This window comes from Rhea pennata, chromosome 1, assembly GCF_028389875.1.
Source record: "Rhea pennata isolate bPtePen1 chromosome 1, bPtePen1.pri, whole genome shotgun sequence".
In the NCBI taxonomy this organism is placed as follows: Eukaryota; Metazoa; Chordata; class Aves; order Rheiformes; family Rheidae; genus Rhea; species Rhea pennata.
Genome location: NC_084663.1, coordinates 120,979,902 through 120,998,803, shown reverse-complemented (window position 1 = coordinate 120,998,803; position 18,902 = coordinate 120,979,902). Strand labels below are relative to the sequence as shown.

Below are 18,902 nucleotides of genomic sequence, written 5' to 3'. Positions count from 1 at the left end.
CCTGCATTAAAAAAAAAAAAAATCTGAGCTCTAGCTTTTTAATAATCATTTTAATGATATACAGTAAGTTCATAAAATGAATGCTTAAAAATATGATAACATGTTTAATTTCATATATTGGCAAATTTGTTTGTGTATAACTTACTGTGGAAAATAAAGCAGAAGGAACAATTTTGAGAATTCTAAAAATAACTATTAAAGGTCTCTGCTGCCATTAAAATTTTAGCAGACTTTACAGTAGAGTTCTTTCCACACTAGAAAAAAAAACAAAACAAAACAAACTCAAAAAAAATCAAGAAAGCTGCAGAGAGAAGCTTCTTAGATACTGGCAGGCTTTGGTGAGACGATTAACACGCTGAGTGAGTGAATTCCTGTATTTAGCAACTTCACCGTCTTCCTGAAGTAAGAAAGTTAACTTTTCTTTTTCTTGCAGAAGGTGTAACATTGTGATCTGTAAGTTATTGCCAAAGTTTTTGAGGACAGAAAACAGAATTATCAAAGGAATCTGACTGGAGAGGCGATTTCTTGCTTCCTGCAAGGAAGAGAAAAAGAAATAACAATTAGATTTTTTTTTTTTTACTTACAAGAAAACCAAACAATGGGAAGGAGTTATAGGTGATCTAGTAAGAAATGACAGCTCATTTAAAAAAAAATGTTACTAAATTACTATTTAAGGAATATGTGCCTCTAGGAACTAAAAAAATTATCATCAGTCTCTTTCATGCCTAAAGAACAACAAAAATGAAGAGACTTGGCATTGTCAGCTGCTCTTCCCCCCCATGGATCTAAACCGAAGGTGTGCTATTCCCTGCACATCGCTCATGGCTATTAAAGGTTATCATTGGTCCAGCTGTACTAGGACATACCTGATAAATAACATTTGTTAACAATTTCTGGCTTCAAACCTGGCTTCTGCAAACAATACCAGTCCACTATAATATAGGCGATCCGACAGGGATTTTCTTTTTCAAAGGTGGTAAATTCCTGTATTTAGAGGTTAATTTTGATGTAGTTGTTCTCTTAAATACAAGTGCTTTGGAGTAAACATTATCCTTGAGGGGAAAAAAGATGATAATTTTCTACTAAACAAGACACCTCTCTAGCTGAGATTGAGAGGTCTTGTATTATGGGGTGAGAGGAGGGAGAGTTAAATTGTGCTTTTGGGCAAGGGGAGCTTCCAAGCATCTCCAGCACTGGGAGGGACCTGAACCCAGCTCTCCTCTCCCCAGCGGAGAGCGTGAGTGTGGGGGAATTGGCTACAGATGTTAGTGGGTGTGTGTATGTTGGGGGGGGAGGTATTGACTTTGAAATGATTGTGGGAAGACCAGGTAAAGGCACATCTGATTTATAGGTCCTAAAGGACCAATGGCAGCCCATTAACAGTGAAGTCCAAGGTTTTTCTGGCCTTAAATAACTTTAGAGCTCACCAGCTGCAAATCTTCCACCTATAAGGACTGGGTTGAGCTCAAGATGAAAAATACCTAAATCTAGATGTTTAAGGTCTCTACCTAGTCTGCAGAGATCTCGTCAATAAAGAGATGGGTCAGCTGAGGCACTTACTAAGCTTCTTCTCTGGGCATCACTGACTGGTGAGAGGGAGGGCTGAGACTTTAACTCTGGGTGTTTTCTGGAGCTGAATCCATCCCACCCAGACCTGGACAGAGCTGCTATAAATGCTGGAGGCTCATGTGTGCAATTTTCAAAAGCCATGGACAGCTAAGAGCTCTAATTGCACTAAAAGTGAATTCAGCCTTGCCTAGGCATCTTAAGTCCAATGGCGATGTAACTCCCTGGTGTTTGTTACTGGTGAAAAATTGGTGCTTAAGTATCTATGAAAATATACAACCAGCACCAAAGACTTTTTTCAGTAGCAGAGTGTGTAGTGGGGAAGGGAAAGGTGCGGAAGCATATGCAGTTTTGCCTTTGGCTCTTGCTCTCTCACTGCGATAACCTGGAAGAGCAGCCTGAACATTTAAGTGGAGGAATTTGTGAAAACTTTGCTATTGAAATTCAAGGTGAGCCACTATGTAAGCTACTGCTTATTAATGTTTAACTTGTTGCTTTTTGCTAACTCTGTGAAACAAAGGTCAAAGGCAGAAAAGCAAATTCTTAGACTAGGTGTTCTCTTTGCTGTCGGCTGTCTAACATGCTGCTTGCGTTAAAGTATCGGATTTCTTTTTAGAGATTTTTTTACCTTCCATTGAGCTATCTGCAATACAGCATAGGTGCCCTGGTCTCTATGGAGAGTCGAATCCATTTGAACTTAGTGTTTTACTATCCCTTTCTCTCCCCCCCCCGCCCCAGTTAGTTTAGGAACTGACTGAACGCGGCTGCAGTGGCTTTCCGCTGGCAGCAGGAATATGCAGAGTGGCTGGAGGCTGACCCGAAATCCCAAACTCTGTGCTAAATGCAGAAGTGCTGTAAACAGTATCATGTAGCTAGTGGAAAGTGGAACAATTTGAAAACTGGGACAGGCTTGCAGCAGGAAAAGCAATGCTAGGACTGCTTCGTCTTCTTGCTTCCTACACTGGGTAGCAGGGCTTGCTATCATCCCTGTATCAGGGATTTCTAACTACAGGGCTAAAGGTTCTTCCTCAGACTCTCCTCTTCCTCAGTCAGGTGAGTACCTGTCCTTCCCCCCCTCCCCCCCTCGATAGTACTTGTCCTCAGAGGCAAAGCCTGCTGCCTGGGGCCAGGGAGCTGCCCGCTGCTCCAGGGGAGCGGGATTAGAGGAGGACCCCTTTGCCAAAGGGATGCTCCCTGGGAGAGGGGCAACCCCAGCAGAGAGCCGTGCCAGCCTAGCTGCGGGCTAGCTAACAAGCCCGTGTAGGAGCCAGCTGTCAGTTTAGCAGCCTGCAGGCTTTTCCAGTTTCCAGACCCGGCGCTGCACCTCTGCAGCACCTGTGCTGGCGCAGCCCCTTGGGCCAGCTTTGTCCAGGCGCTTTCGTCGCTGGCTGCCAGAAGCTCCAGTTGATTTGGACAGAAGCTGTGCGTCTATCTGGATGGGGCGCTTGCACCCCGTGAGAACTATTCCCTGCCTGGTAGCACTAGCATATGGTACTGTTACTCTAAAGAGAGTCCTGTACTGACTGTGGCGAGCTCGGGACAAGGGATATAGCCTGTAGCATTCAAAGTGCAGCAGAAATGCCATAGTGTAGTCTGTAAACTCACATTGAAATAGGCCTGTGTGTGAGAAACCATCTCCTCGGCAAAGGAGGGGTCTTGCACTGAAGCCCTTTCACAGGTCAGGAGTGCTTTCACATCGCCGTTCTTTTTTCCGTGAATAGTTTTTAAAGCAGCAATATAACTGTTGTCCTGGCAGTATACAATAGTCTCCATTTTAAACTGAGTCCGGATGTTTCTTTCAGCCTCTGCTGCTTGTTTCTCTTTAATGTCTTCAATTCTGGCCTAGGAGAGAAGAAAACAGTGAGCTCTGAGAAGTTGGCTTCCTTTCTGAAGATGTCAGTGCTGACCCAGGGAAAGGCAGGGTTGGACACAGGGTCCGACAGTCCTTACTGCCGCCCAGTCTAATCTGAGCCTGGCTCCTGGGAGCACGAGGTGATGGTTTAGGTACTGGTTTCTTCGTTGTGAAAGAGCAGGGAAATGCAACATTACGTCCCCTCATTAAACTCCAATGTGGGATCAGGCAAAACCTGGTCCTTGGAAAACACCAAGTTTGATGGGAGCAGGCAGGAATTGCCAGGGATGAGTTCAGCCCACCCTCGGTTTTTGCAGAACATTTTGATTGCATCTCATTTTTGCAGCTGGCAGTAACAGTGGGTACTGCTGTGACCTCTGTTTCCTCTCCCGTCTGCCTCAAAAACATAGTCTCATCTCTGTTGTCAGCAAAACAACCCCTAATTATTTGGCATTTTTATTACAATAGTCTGCTGTTTTCTGATCTTTTTGACACTTTCATCTGAAACTGTGTGGATGCCAGCAGGGTCCCTTCAGTCATCCTCAAAGTCTCTTGAAATGCTTTATTGGCATCCCTTAGCCTGAAGCCTTTTAAAAGGCTAAAGTCTTATCTTTAATGCCCACCAGAACCTCCTCCCTTTTTCATCTCTCTCATTTTGCACTATGACTAAAGAGGCTCCCTAAACACCTCTATGGTGTTTGCTGAAAAACTTTCTTGATCTCTGCCTGGTTGGCCGGGGGCTTCTGTAGGGTTTGTCCATGCAGATCACATAGCAAATACCTGTTTCACCCACACTGACCTTTGAGTTTCCTTTAGAGCAGGACCCTATGAGTGGAATCTCCTTCCTGGCTGGAAGCCCTCAGTGCTTCCAGCCTCTTCCTCGAGGCTATTTCTCAGAAAAGGTCTTCAGTGACAACCATGGGAATTCACCTCAAAACACCCAAGCCCCCAAAACATGAATAGGCATTGTTTCTCCCAGGCGAGTGGTTTTGGCTTGTCTACTGCTGCTCTCTTTTACAAAAGGTGAGGCTCCCACACTGATTAACACTCCAGCTTCCCTTTCAGAAAGCCAAAAACACTGTTTAATTCTCTGAGGCTACCCATATGCTTATAAATTATCAGATGACTGAAATTTGAAATTAATTCTAAGCTCTTTAAGGCAGGCATACCAGGTTTTCTTTGCCTAGTGTTGTGCGTATCAAGGATGCAACCAGAATGAATGAAAAAAATCTGCATTTTAGACCTTGTCAAAAGGTATTGAAATGCACTTTGTCAAAGTGTATTTGACAAAATGCACTTTCATTTTTAATTCAATTATAAACATTCTATTGTTTCCAATCTGTTCCTTATTTTATAACAATCATAGACCTGCAGGAAATTCCATGGTTGCATGAAGGTAATGTAATTGGAGAGGTACCATAAGCAAAGCTGTATTTACAAGTGCCGTTCTGTCTTGCTCTTGTCTTATCCCAGGTAATAGGTTGTCTCTCACCTTAGCAGCTCTATACAGATTGTGAAAATCAGCAAAATGCTTTTTGGTGACTTCCAGAAAAGACTCTTCAACCAGTTCTAAGGGAAGAAGAGAGAAACAAAATGCAGTCAGGCAAGCAAGCAAGGTTTTCAAGACATTGTTAATATGAGGCTTGGGAATACTATTCTCTTTCCATATTTATCCAAACATAGCTAGGCAACTATGCTAATGCAGTAAGCTTTTATGTCCAATAGAGACAACTTAAGGGGGAATTTATATACCTGGATCCAAGAGCGTGAGCCATTGAAGACCTCCTGTAACCAGTTATCACCAGAGACATTGAATAATCCTGAGTTATCTTTGATAAACTAATTTACATACTTGTAGTTGTGCTTGACACGTGCTATCCCTTCGGCCATGCAAGCACACCTGCATTTCACCCTCTGAGCAGCCTATCCAGGAAGAGGGGCTAAAGCACACAACAAAGAGCTCACAGAAGCTGAAGCTCCCAGGAACTGGAAGCCAGCATCCAGCTGGCTGGTTACTAAGTCAGGCTTTCTCTGGGTTTTCTCCTGATGTTTGCATCCTTTTCTACCCTGTAGCTTGGTTGCAGAAAGGGCCAACAGATCTCTTAATAACCTCCTTCCCCCCTGCCAAGGGCTTGGCAGGACCGGACTCTTATCAAAATCTTAAAGTCAAAGTCTAGCTCAGGACTTTAGGCAGGTAGGTCAGCTCTGAGAGAGCTGACATACTCCCTCCTTTGGGGCTTTTTATCAGGTGAATTAAGTACCTTTCTCCCCAACCCCGCAGTCAGTGTGTAATATGTATAACTTCATGGAATGAATTGGCAAAGAAACTGGGTTCCTCATTTAGAATTTGTGCATTGCCCTCCCTGGGCACATGGCCCATGAGACGTACCGACCACGGTGTTCAGTATCGCAACAGCTGGCTCCTCCAGTTTCATGATTTGCTCTTTTATAATGTCCTCAAATGTCCTATAACTGGTAAAGCCTGGGAGCTCCCGTCCACGATACTGGGCTTCATATTTCCACACTTTTTTAGGTACAATTTTTGTAACTAAAATTAAAAGAATATTAAATATATAAATTACAAATTTAAGAAAGAAGTCTACTTCTCTCAAAAAAATGCTCTCGAGAAGAACTACCACCAAACTGATCTTTCAAGAAATGTGGTTACTATAGAAATGAGCTAACACACATTACTGCTTTAGGAATAACATTTCACTCATTGGATCAAGCATCTAAGCTGACAGAAAACAACCCAGAAATGATGACAGAGTTCAAACTTATTGGCTCTTTCCAGAATTGGTACTCTCTCAGAAATGGCCAGTAGCAACCATTCCTGAGGTATTAAAAAGAAAGTAAAATCCACTAAACAGTCTTATCTCAGGGAATCTAGTGTAGACTAGATATTTTTGGTTAAGACAGAACTGTCAATATGCCTTTTTTTAACGTTATAGGAGTTTGCCATCTTAAATGAGGTATAGTCCTTTTGAATTGATTTACACAGGCAAAGGCGTGTCAAAATGTTTTGATTTTGACCTGTTTTTCGGGTAAATTTGTGAGTTATGGATCAAGTACATATGTTGAATTAGAAATCAAGCCGTGAATTATTGCACTCCATTCTAATATTCAGCTATATGAATTCATCAATATACCCCCCCCCCAGCACTAATAGATGTGGAGGATCTTGCTCAGAGTTTGAAAACACAGCTGCAAAGAGAAGATAGTACCAGACTGTAATATCCTTTTTTACCCTGAAAATCTTGTGGCTACAAGAACAACGTCTATCAGCTTTGGAATAGAAAGTTCAAGGTTTCAGCTATTCAATTTATCTGCTAGTTTTGATACTTTTTTTTTTGATCCTTGAAGAATGATAAACAGAATCATCCAATGTGCAATGATGTAATTTCAGAAATCCCAACACTTTCTCATAAGCTCGCTTTTTCATTGAGGAAGGCCTACTACCTCTAGTTTTCAAGTTATACAGGTGTACTTCTTCAGCTGTATGAGCAAACTCTTCACCTGAGCATATGCAAACATGATTTTGCACAGAAACAGCTACACTATGGTAAAAGTCATTGTGTGCTTCTATTCCACCCCAATTGTGAGATCAAACATATTAGCTTTAACCAATTGGGATAAGTTAAAAGTGCCCAGAGGACCGACTGCTATGGTTCAGCTGCAGTGTGACAGTTTGCATATATCTATTGCAACTCAGTTCCTCTTCATCCTGTGATGTCCTTCTTAGTCCTTCTGCTAATGTTTTCTGCCATTTTCATCTATTTCTTTGTGCCCTCACTGTTTTTACTCTTTTGCTGCTTCCATAAAATCGTTTGGGTTGACCTGGTACACCAGGGCTGGGACATAAGAGACAATGAAATACACCAATATCTGTCTGGCTCTAGATAAGCATGTCTCTCTCTGCTTGACTGCATCTCTGGGCCCAATTTGTTTCTATCGTTTTAGAGTCACTAGACATGCTAGTGTATGATATGTAGGATATGTATGAGTATCAGACAGAACCTGTACCAAGAGCTACTGCTTGATGGGCAGCTGATGCCACATCTTCTCTAAGAGAAAATGATAAGGTTTCTGAAAGATGTGAAAAAGACACTGCAAAAGATGTTGAGTATGCAGCAGTGGTCTGTGTGTGCACGTGTACTCCTCTTCCTCCTCCTCCTCATTTTAGAACTGGGTTCAGTGAGCAACTAGCACCTTTAAACTAGAGCCGAAACAGAACAAATATGACCAAAATTCCAAAACTTTCCCATTTTATTCTTTAGAAGACTGGTTCAGAGAATCAGCATCCAGTTCTCTGCCAGGGTCAGCCATCTTGATTTTATTGCTTTGCTGGGAGAAGAGAGAAGTTGACTGATCTCACTGTAATGACAGCAATAGCCACCAGCTGCATCTCTGTCATCAAGAACCAAAGCATAAATTGCCTAGCACTGCAGCAAATGAATGCTCTTAACATCTTGTTTTCCCCTTCCTTGAAAGAACAACCAATTGGTGGTGCTGTATCTTAATTTAAAAGCAAGGGAATGGAATCTTTCAGATCAACTGCAAGTGATGTTTTTCTGTGCTTACCCTTTATACTACTATCTTGGAGAACTCCTTCCCAATTTTGAAACTCTCTGCGGATTTTTGTAAACAGTCTGACTTCATTTCCAGACAAATGTTCCTCCCCATGCATTGAATGAGCAATATCTTCATTATACAGTTTAATCAGCTGTAATAAATTTAAAAACAAGCAAGCAATATAGTAAAGTTGCACTTCTTCAGACTAATTTGTATATGTTAAGCAAATTTTCAGTCGTTTGATGTTCAAGTAGGGCCATGGTTCACTGAAAACATCCTTTACTTCTCTTTTGCACTTAGATCCCGTATTCCTGCAAAGCCAGCATATCTAGGGGAGAATGAACTTGATGTGCGGCTTCTCAGAACCATTTACTACATGTTCCAACTGATCAGACTCATACGAAATCTTTGAAGGCTGATAGGCCTGCATGAGTACCTCTCCTGCCCTGCAGAAAATTTACTGTGAGTGATGATTTTCCCACAAGGAGAGAGACTCAGCTGGACTTGCAAACCGTATTTTGATATCAGGGCCTAATTTAATCTTATGAGAGCCATAAACAGCAGGGATATTCCAAAATACTAAGCTAGCAAGAGTGCGAGTTTTTCTTCTCAGACATGATTGATTTTGACCAATCAGTCGCGATGTTCTTCAGTTCTCTTGACACATAATCACAGAAAATAGTGCTGCAAGGTCCTCTAGCCCATTATTTTTGCCAGGAGGCATGATGGCAGATATTTGTGCGTTGACTGTCAAAAATCCTTCAACGGCAGGTCCTACAAGTTCCCCTCGTGATCCATTCCTTCACTATCTTTAGAATGTCTCTCTCTCCAGCAACTACCTCCCTGTGCTGATCTGTAACCAAACCGAGATCAATACTTACATCTGTGAGGAAAAGCAGCTTATCGGACTCTGTTGTGGGTATGCCTCGTCTGTATTTCTGTAGTTCTTGCAGTGTTTTTTGGAGTTCACTGCGTATTTGGTTTTCTAGCGTAGGCAACGTTTTCTGGAGGGTGGGCACAAAAGAAAGATGCTTAGGTAGGTTAAACATGTCTGTCTTTCGGCAGAAAACAAAATGGTACCAAGAGTGATCCAGGCCTGCACATAAACTTTGCTGCTGATAGGAGTCCAAGAGCAGCTCCCTGTCGCCTGTATCCCATGTATGATAGTGGGATAGCATAGAAGTGCAAATATAACCTTCACTAAGAAAAGACTGTGGAGAAGCTTTGATATTAGGGCTGGACCTTGCTGTGAAGTGGGCAGAGCAGCTGTAGTCTAGCACAAGGTTTCACCTAGTGTGAGCCAAAAAGTAAGTCCCAGCCAGTTGTAGCACGGAGGTGGTGATGTGAGGACGGCACTGAACCTTCAGTTCCTGATAAATATGTGACTGAACATAGCTGCTTATTTGCTTATTTTATGTAACTTTACATAAATATATATTTTTTCCTCCTTCAGGACTGAATTCAAAAGATCCTTGTATTTTAGCCTTTTCCCATAATAGAATAATAATATATATATATATAATTATATAAAATAAAATACATTAGCATCCTAGTCTAATAAAATAATTAAATTTTTACTTGAGATTTTGAAGACATATTCAGTTGATAGAAATTATTCTGTTTTAGAAACCTGATAGTAATAACTTGTCACCCAGTCTATCCAAGCTCTTCACAAACAAAAGCAAATATCATGACTGACATTGAAAAAACAGGGGTTATGTGTCACAGGCAGATGAAGTGATTTGCTTGTTATCAATCCTTACTTAGCCTAAAGGCAAATCTGAGGACAGACGTTGGTTTCCCTACGTCTAATTCTTGGCTCAAGTTTTTCTCAAATTGCCAGGTTGAAGGTTATTTAAATACTATACATACAATTTTGTTTGTTTGTTTGTTTGTTTAGTTGCAATCCAAGGCTGAAGGAGTTGGCTTCTTTTTAAATAGTAATGGATACGAATATGACATCTCTGTTACTTACAATAATATGTCCCACAAGTTCACTTGTGAGCTTCTCTGCCAGAAGAGGGACAGTAGCCTTTCCTTCATGCAGAAGAACGCTGCGAAGAAAGGGGGGAAGGTGGTTACGGACAGAGCACGTTTTCAGGGCAAGGGAGCAGCACAGATGTTCTGCTTTGTTTCTACTGCTACACGAATTAAGTAAAGGGGAATGCTAGTGCAAATATAGGAGCAACTCAGGAGCTTCTGGCACCACAGCTTTTACAGAAGATTTGGCAACTACTGCTGCTTGCCAGGGAAAAGGAAACAGAGAAGACTGAAAAGAGCATATGCAGCACATTAGCATACTGCTGCCTTGGTGCTGCATGTGGTAAGCATACTGAATTGAAATCTCAGCAAGTCAACAGGAGGTTTTTCAGTGACTTCAGTGTTTTGGATTAGGTCCTTTATGTGAGAACTACCTAAAATGTTCATGAGTCTCAAAGAATTCTTTCTCCTGCTGGATTGCCGAGGCTAAGGTCAGATTGTTGCGGATGTCCTGTTGCCCACGACACTTCACAACCATGTAACCTTTTTTGAGGGGGACGATCAGATTTCGTATTATGTTAACGACAGACTCTTCAGTTCCTTTGTCCACCAAATCAGGTTTTGTAAGGATTCCTGTGAAGTTACACAAAGAGAAAATCAATTGTGCACAGAAGTTAAAGGTAGAGAAGATCCATTAGGATATCTCATCATCAAGAGCGGGAATGTTCTGCACAGTGTTTTCTGAAGTATCTTATTATCTTCATTTTGCTTTTTATTTCCTAGAAAGCCCTCAGCTCCTGGGCTTTGCACTGTAAAACTTTCTCTGCAGTTGGGCTCTCACCGCACCTTTTGCCTTGTCTACCTTTTTAATGGACAAGAGCAAGGTTTTCCCACCATTAACTTTGAGGTTTTAAATTTCCAACTGTTCATATCATGAATGTCAGCAAGACTTAAAACTGAGGTCTTCTTAGAGTTGTCTTGCTCTTGTACTAGCTCTCTTCCAGTTTTGTAAATAAATTCACAATAGTTTATTTGGACTTCTCCCCCCCCCCCCTTGTAGTAGCTAGTTTTGCAGAACTAGTATGGAATATAAAATACCAGACTTTCATGGAAAAAAGATTTGCGCTTCTCTTCAACTTGTAGCATAAAAAGTCTCACCTAGTGTCCTTTCTCCTTTGGGATCCACCTCTTGAGCCATTTTCAGTGCTTCTGTTGTTGCAATATCCACATTACAGGGCACCACTACCAAATTGAGTGTCTCTTTGTTGCCAATAATGTTTTTAAGTAGCTTTTTGATCTGTAATGTAATACAGCAGTAATGAAGTTCAGTAAAATGAGATGGTACCATGTAGGATGTGACCATCTTTGTCAATACCAGTTACTTCACTGTCTTATGGCTTGAAAAGTCACATATACTGAGGATACTTTTATATGCTAAAGGATGGCATAGAAATGTCAGTAAAGGAATGCAGCCTCTTTTGCGGTCTAAAGATAAATCCAAACATCTAACATGAATGAGAACAGACTATTGTTTTACTTGTCGTGAAAACTACAAAAAACATCTTCACATGCATATAATCCTTCATGATGGAAATATTAATATTTCATAAATAACCATGCCTAAGAAAAACAAATTCTGATGCATAATTATGAATCTATGGAAAGAAAGCAAACTAGATTGTGCGGATAAATCTCAAATTGGTATCTCTGAAAAGAAGGCAAATGCCTTTGGCTTGTATTTCAGTGGATGATTAGCGTAAAAACAATCTCACATGACGTTTAGTTGGCATTGTTTCCATGTTTCAATGCCAAACTAACAGAGTTTCTCATGGTTTGCGTTGTATTGCAAAAGGCTCACACTGCTCTATTGTGCTTATACTGAATTAAATTAACTCTTTATTCAGTTTTGGTAAAGTTGTCTCCATCTTTTCTACTTGCCTTCCACCCTGATTTCTGACACAATAAAATGCTGTACCCTCCATGTCTGAAATATGCAGGCATCTGGGGACACTGGACATATAGGATGATGTCACACTAGCTGCTTGCTTCTGTATACAACAGAAAAATTACTAATTGTAAAATGAGATTATTCCTGTCCCAAGAGTAAAGCCCACTTTTCTTTCCTTTGCTACTCTTGCAACATTGCCCAGTCCTATCTCATTCTTAAACTGATGTGTCCAGGTAATTCGCGCTACTCTCATTCCAAGTTCCTACTTCAAACTGTCTTTCTAGAAATAATATACCCAGTTTCTGCCCATCACCCTCAGGTCTTGTCCTTGTATAGCTATATTTGCATTCCCTAGCATTTTCTTCTAAAAGCCGCAGGAGGAAGACTATAGATCCCCTTCACTTTAATTCGTTTTGTTTACTTCACAAAGGGTCTGCTGGGATCCTTTAGGTGATCAGGAAAAACAGTGGGTCACACATTCTGACCCTATGTGTAAGGGGCAACAGGGCACTGAACCAATAAGAGAAACAATTTGCCTTCTTGCTCCAGAAAAATTTCCGTGAACTCAGCCGTAGTCACCTTTGCCAAATACATCCACACAACTGGTTAGATACAAGTCATTTTGAGATGCATCTATCTTCCAGTCTGCAGTCCAGCCAAGAGACACTGAGGCAGCACTGTGTTCAGCGTGCAAAATGCCATGCTGCCACGGGTGGTTGTGTCACCACCTGAGAAGGCCCATTTACAGCTAGTCTGGGCAGCTTTCTCCTGCACTACAGTGTAGAGAGAAGATTCTGGTCCTTGCTTTTCCTTCCAGCGCTGCCTTGCTTGAAAAATAGGCCTATTTGTTAGCTACAACATCATAGCTCTAATTTTGGCCTGGAAGCAGAGTATAACAATCCCAGCATCCTATACCAAAGACTCACATTTTAGGTAGATAAGTGACCCCTTGCAAAGGTTAGCTTGTAAAACTGAATTTTACCTGTTCCCCAATGTCTTCTGGCTGATCTCCTACAGCCACTCTAGCAATTCCAGGAAGATCAATTAGTGTCAGGTCTGGGACAGTTGGGGACCAGACTTCTAGGGAAATTAGTTCGCTACTAATGGCACCTTTAGTACCAGCCACAATGTTCTGGACTACAAGGAGAAAAGAGCAAGGCGATGAATACAAGGTTCAAAGAAGTGTATCAAAGTAAGTTGAAATAGGAATACAATGACTTTGAAAAGTATCTACTACCACCCCAGGCTCTTTTAGGCGTGGCTTTTTTGAGGCGCAGCCATGCACAGAAATCCGTTTATGCAAAATCCTTAGGAAATTATTAAGGAATACAGGGATTCCTTTTGGAAGGTGAATTGTAATATTTTACAGAGCGTATACTTATTAAGTGTCATAAAAACAGACAAAATATATGTAAACAAACTCTAACAAAAGTGATAGAACAAGATATTAATCGGTTGCAGAAGTGCTTCCTCAATATCAGAACACTTTGTAGGCATTAATTAATTCTTGTCTGCCTTGAAAGATAAATATGTATTATTCTATATTCTTCACAAGTTGATAGAGAGGTTGAGAGGTCAAATAATTTATCCCATGTCTTATAAGGAAATAAGACTAGGACCATGAACAGCACAGAGGAGCAAGAAATGTTCTACTGTGAACAGTGAATCACACTTGTTTCATCTACCTCATACACCTATGCAATTTTATAACTTCTGTTGCGTTTTTGATACCAAAACAAGTAACTTCTCATGAGAGATGTTCAGCTCTGTAGTTAGCTTACTCAGTTCAGGCCAGTGCCAATTTCTGAAGTATTCATTGAAAACCTCCAAGTAATATATGGAAAAACTAGTGAAATAACATGACAATGTGTTAAAGCTGTGCAAATCAAGAACATAAGGGCAACGCAGCTTTCACATTTAGGGCACATGCTTATTGCTGCTTGGGTAAGAAAAATGTTTTCTTACACTGCATGAAATATCATAAAAGTAGAGCTGCAACAGGGGAAGGACAATGCTTGGGCCTGTGTTCACAGTAACCGGTAGAAAATCTATACGCCCTCCACTGTGTGCCCTTTCATTTTCTCCAGAATCAAAGGTTTCCAGCCTCAGATATCACAAGCTTTCCCTGGGTTTTTGCACTGAAAATATGAGCCATTTAAGGCTTAGCGTGTTCACAACTCAACAGACAACCTTCTAAAACCAAACAACATCCAACTGAGGACATGGCCTGAACTTTTATCAGACACCATGGATCATATTCGCTACTGATGTGGTGAGCAGTACAACTCTCTTGATGTATATTATGCTATCCCAGTTTCTTCTGCTCTAAATTTGGTCTTGATTGTTGTGATCTCTGTGTTGGTCTGGGGACTGCTGTCCAGCCTAAGAAAGGGGAGAAAGTATTCACAGGAGACTGGCTGAGTCAAATTAGAGGAGAATATGATATATATTACCTTCTCTTATTGCTTCCTCCACCTCAGAAGGGTTTTTGAGCTCTTCACTGTTATTGCGGTAACTAATTTTCCCTTTCCATTTCTGCGTAGCGGGTGTTTTTTTGAGTTTAAGTTCCAAGGGACATCTAGTAACAATACCTATAATAGTTCCAAAGATGGAATTAACTCATGTTAGCAGTTGTTACATATAATACACAGAGAGTGTGCTGCAGATGGTGTAGCATACACAAGAATACCTAGTACTTTACATAGAGCCACAAAACTGTTCCAAGGGACCTTTAAAGGGCTCTCACCCAGCTTCCTGTTCCAAGCACGGCTGTCACCAGCTTTAGATGTGGTCAGCTATCAGCTTTGTCCAAACACGTCTTGCTAACCTCTAAGGATGGAGATCTACACCCTCTCTGGGTGACCTGTTGCAGTGCTGCACCATCATCCTGTGAAAAATGTTTTTCTCAAGTCCAGCCTGAAAGACTAGGTGTGCTGAGGACTGAGGCAATTTCAGCTAATGCAGAACTTGTAGAAATTATAGTTGTGTATACACATACATGCACATATACACATACATATGGAGCTGGAAAGTGAATCTTCTTGAGCTGCAAATAAACTCTTCAAACAATCTTCTTTGACTTGAATAACAGTCAAGGCAGGCAGTCATAAGTTAAGGTTATTTTACATTTTCTGCCCCCCAAAACATTTTTTTGATCCAAAACCCCTCTAACCTCAATAAAATAAATATCAAAATTAGTGTTTCATACAGATCCAATGCTCTACAGCACTTGTACTATTGCTTTCTGGGGAATACACTGAGTCAGTTGATGCTGCTTTTCAGGCTGTCAACAATTAACTACTAATTTAATTCTCTTAGTCCTGGTCCCTTTATTGTCCAGACCATGCAACCTATTGGTATAACACTGCAGTCCCCAACCTGCACATCCATTTCTTCTAATGGAAATCAGAGGTGAGAAGGCCCACAATTCAGGTAGCATCCCACAATTTATAGTCTCAATCATGAGTTATCTACTCCTAGATGAAAAGACAAAAAAAAAGCCCTTCTACCTGAAAGTGAAATTCAAGTGAAAGGGAGGATGAATTTTTACCATTTCCTCTAGGAAGAGCAATACCAGACAGGGCTTCTAGGACGGAGCTTTTTCCAGAGCTCTGGTCTCCGATCACTGCAATCGCGGGCAAAGCCAGGTCCTTTTCTACTCCAAGAGCCCTCAGACTGTCGATGAGATCAATGCAGGGGCGGATCTTTTGCTCATATTGGTTGCACAAGGAGTATTCTTCCATCTGCTAGAATTAAAGTTACATTGCATTTTCTCTAACTTTTAGATGTTATTTTCAAAAAAAACCTTCTAAGCATCTCTCCTACCTCATCATCCTCTAATAAACTTTATATACTGCTGCAACTCTGTACTTCATATCACTGTACATCCTTGCATCTCCGTGTTATAAATAGATGCCCGCAAATACCACAAAATCAGTTGAGGTTGGCTTAGTGGTTGAAATATCTTTGATAAAAATACCAAACTTTGTAAGCTATCATCTGAGGACTGTGCAGGTGGAAAGTAAGAGGAGAATCCTCTACTAAATGTGCTTTATTCATTTTTTTTAAAAAATACTACCATTTTTATTTTACTCATCTACAAATATATTGAAGGATATGTCTGCAAATGAAGGCTGGTCTTAGTAATAAGATAATTTAGTATAGAAAAGCATATTAAATCTTTATTTTGAAGTCTGAAGATTTAGTTTGTGTGCAAACGCCAACAAGATTCTACTGTAGTGTTCTTAATATGTGGCAAAAATCTTTTACATCATGATGTCATGTTCTTTACCTCATTTTAGTTTAAAGTAAGGTACAGTAAGTGAATGTGAGGGATTTCTTTTAAATGATCAACTAATGTCACTTCTTGTTTAGGGTACTACATACTGGATGTTAAGACAGAATCTTCATTTTTATGAAACCAAACCAATTCCTTTCCAGCCCTTTCCAAAACTGGTCCTGCTGTTAAATATTCCCAGTTAAGTGTATAGAGATCAACTTGGTCCCTTCTCCCAATTCCTCTTTTCATGTTCCAGTCTGATTGCTGCACTTAGAAAAGTCATTTTGAGAACATCAATATTTTATAGGACTTAAAAGCCCAACTGCAGTTATATCTGATCTTTAGAAAATAAAAGCTGAAGTGGCTAACCATCCCCTTGGTCTAAGAAAGTCACCTTTGAACATATATGCAGAGGTAAGTAAAAAGAACAAATTTTTCTTTCAAAGATAAGAAAGTTACTACTCATCCTTGGATACAGATATTTTAAAACCATTTTGGTAAAACCTCTCCACTATCTTCATTACAATGTTTACTAGCTAGTAAATGCTTAACCATTCTTCAGAACTTCATTAACTATGCCACAGACTTAAAAATTATCTGTTCTGCCATTCCAGTGTTAAATATAGAACGCAGATATCTATTAACATTTCTTTATATTCCTGTTGAATATAAAGTTTTACTCAGGTAAAACGTATCTTGACTTCTAGGATTTCCATTCAACATTTGCTAATTGTGACCAATGAAACAGATCCACATTATACAGTAAATTTGCCGCTAGGCTGTTGCCATCCTATTTTTTATGTTTGTATTTTTTATGCCTGCGGATTAATTGTATGTAGACGTCTTCCTAGTTACACAAATGATTGCTTGGGCCTTGATCCCAGAAGTAATCCTGCCCTTAGACCTAACCAGTGCAGATTGCCCAAGGAGACACAGAAACTGATTTGGGGGCACAAAGCCAAACACGAGAGTAACTGTGGAGAGAATCTATGCTCTCCTCTGCTGTCTGGCTTACCTCATCCTGTGCTCGGTAATATAGTCTCTCCAACAGTTTCTGCTCCTGCTGAGGCTTTCTCTCAAACAGAGACTTTTGCATTGCTGCCTGTGATGCCATCTTGTTTTGTTTCAGAGTTGCTTCTTGATCATCTAAATCTGGTGGAAGAGGTACTGTGGAAGCATCTATAAATGCTTTTCTGGAAGGTAATGCAACACCTCTTTCCTCCGCAAAAGGATGAAAATGTTTATGATCCATGACCTGATGATTTCCTGGCTTATTGCGTGGCTTGATCATAAGTGTTTCACGACAAGGCAATAACTGCCTGGTCCAGCCACTCCCCCGTACAGCTTCTAAAATCAAACTTAAGATGTTGAGTGGATCCCACCTGCAGTAGTAGTAACAGCAGAGAAAAATCAAAACACCACTGTTATTTACTGAGTCAAACCTTTATCAGATATCACGTGCCACATCTCTTGTCAAATCAATGAAATTCCTCTCCAGAAGATAAATTCGAAACCCTTCTCCCTACCTTTCCTCTGCTTTTTTGAGTTTTTAGAAACAGAAATTGCAACAAAGTAAGGAAGAATATTCTTAACAACAACGCTAAACTAGTTTTTGTGGAAAGTCTATTTTCCTCAGTGAAATATTTTACTGAATAATGTTTTGAGAAGCTCAGTCACTATGGCACCGTCTGGGTACGTTTGGACTGAGCGTGTGAATGCTTAACTTTGGCCACCTTGTCATGGCTGCATGAAGAGAGTTTGCACGGATGGCCCTTGGCAGCGGCAGTCTGAAACACCAAGCCACCTTCTGCTGGGCAGCCAGCCACCCTCTCTTGTAACACAAATTGTACTGTTGCAATATAGGGGCAAGTCACCTTTTCACATATTTTAGGAGCTCAGTGCCTTAGGGCTCCGCCTTTTATTTAAAACTGCCTCTCAAAAAGCAAATAAAGGCCTTTGCTCAACATTACGTCGGAAAAAGGAGGACTGGGAGGCTTTTTAAAAAAATTTTCTTGCTTGGATTTTCTTTATTCTTCACTTAAAAGTGAAGTTCTGTTGAGAGCTTTGCCTGGAAGATTCTATGGGTGATTGAAGAAACTGGAGGTTTATGACATGATATTTTCCAGGAAAAGTGTGAACAACACGGAAAATGATTAAAAAAAAAATTTTTTTTTTTAAAAAAAAAAAACCTGCTGAACTCAAACACTTGGGAAGGAGAATGAGGGAAAAAACCACATTTTTTCCCTTGAAATAACTGTTGTTCTGTTAAGTTTTTGGCTGAATTACACTTGTTTCTAATTTGAGCAGATGTCAAAACTGGAAGATCAGATACAGTAAGTTGTGATCCCAATGTATAAAACAAGTTTGGGGGGTGGGGGGGGAGAACAGATTACTTCCACACTTCCTGTTTAGGCCTTCTTTCTAATAAAACAATAAAAAAGCTGCATTTTTTTTTACATATATATTTCTGCCTCCTTTAAACAACAGCTTGGTCAGACAAACTAAACAGTCATGAGCCCAAATACATTTCCAGAAGAGAGCTGTTCATATGTTGAGATATCCAAATAGCAATATATAGCTGATACATAAAAGAAAACACTGAAATAAAAAATAAATGACTAGAATGCAAATGCTCGATTTTTGACTAGCAATAAAAGATAGCTGACCTATTTTCTTTTCCTTATAGATACTCATTTCACAATTCC

General features: G+C 40.4%; 1 protein-coding gene across 1 annotated transcript; it reads right to left on the bottom strand.

Annotated features, from left to right (window-relative positions):
• Nucleotides 1-292: 292 nt before the first annotated feature.
• Nucleotides 293-17,449, bottom strand: LOC134140744 (interferon-induced GTP-binding protein Mx-like). Its single transcript, XM_062576341.1, has 13 exons — nucleotides 17,213-17,449; nucleotides 15,469-15,664; nucleotides 14,372-14,509; nucleotides 12,901-13,055; nucleotides 11,129-11,267; nucleotides 10,405-10,603; nucleotides 9,966-10,044; nucleotides 8,872-8,994; nucleotides 8,000-8,141; nucleotides 5,808-5,966; nucleotides 4,911-4,987; nucleotides 3,172-3,408; nucleotides 293-532 (listed from the first exon to the last, which is right to left on the bottom strand). The coding sequence occupies exons 1-13, from the start codon at nucleotides 17,447-17,449 to the stop codon at nucleotides 293-295; spliced, it is 2,121 nt and encodes a 706-aa protein (XP_062432325.1).
• Nucleotides 17,450-18,902: the final 1,453 nt, after the last annotated feature.

Coding starts and splice junctions, on each gene's coding strand:
- LOC134140744 (XM_062576341.1), bottom strand. CDS start 17,449: ATGGATCATAAACATTTTCATCCTTTTGCGGAGGAAAGAGGTGTTGCA. Junction 10,045..10,404: donor GAGACTCATGAACATTTTAG/GTAGTTCTCACA, acceptor CTTTCTTCGCAG/CGTTCTTCTGCATGAAGGAA. Junction 5,967..7,999: donor CCAAGATAGTAGTATAAAGG/GTAAGCACAGAA, acceptor TTTTAATTTTAG/TTACAAAAATTGTACCTAAA.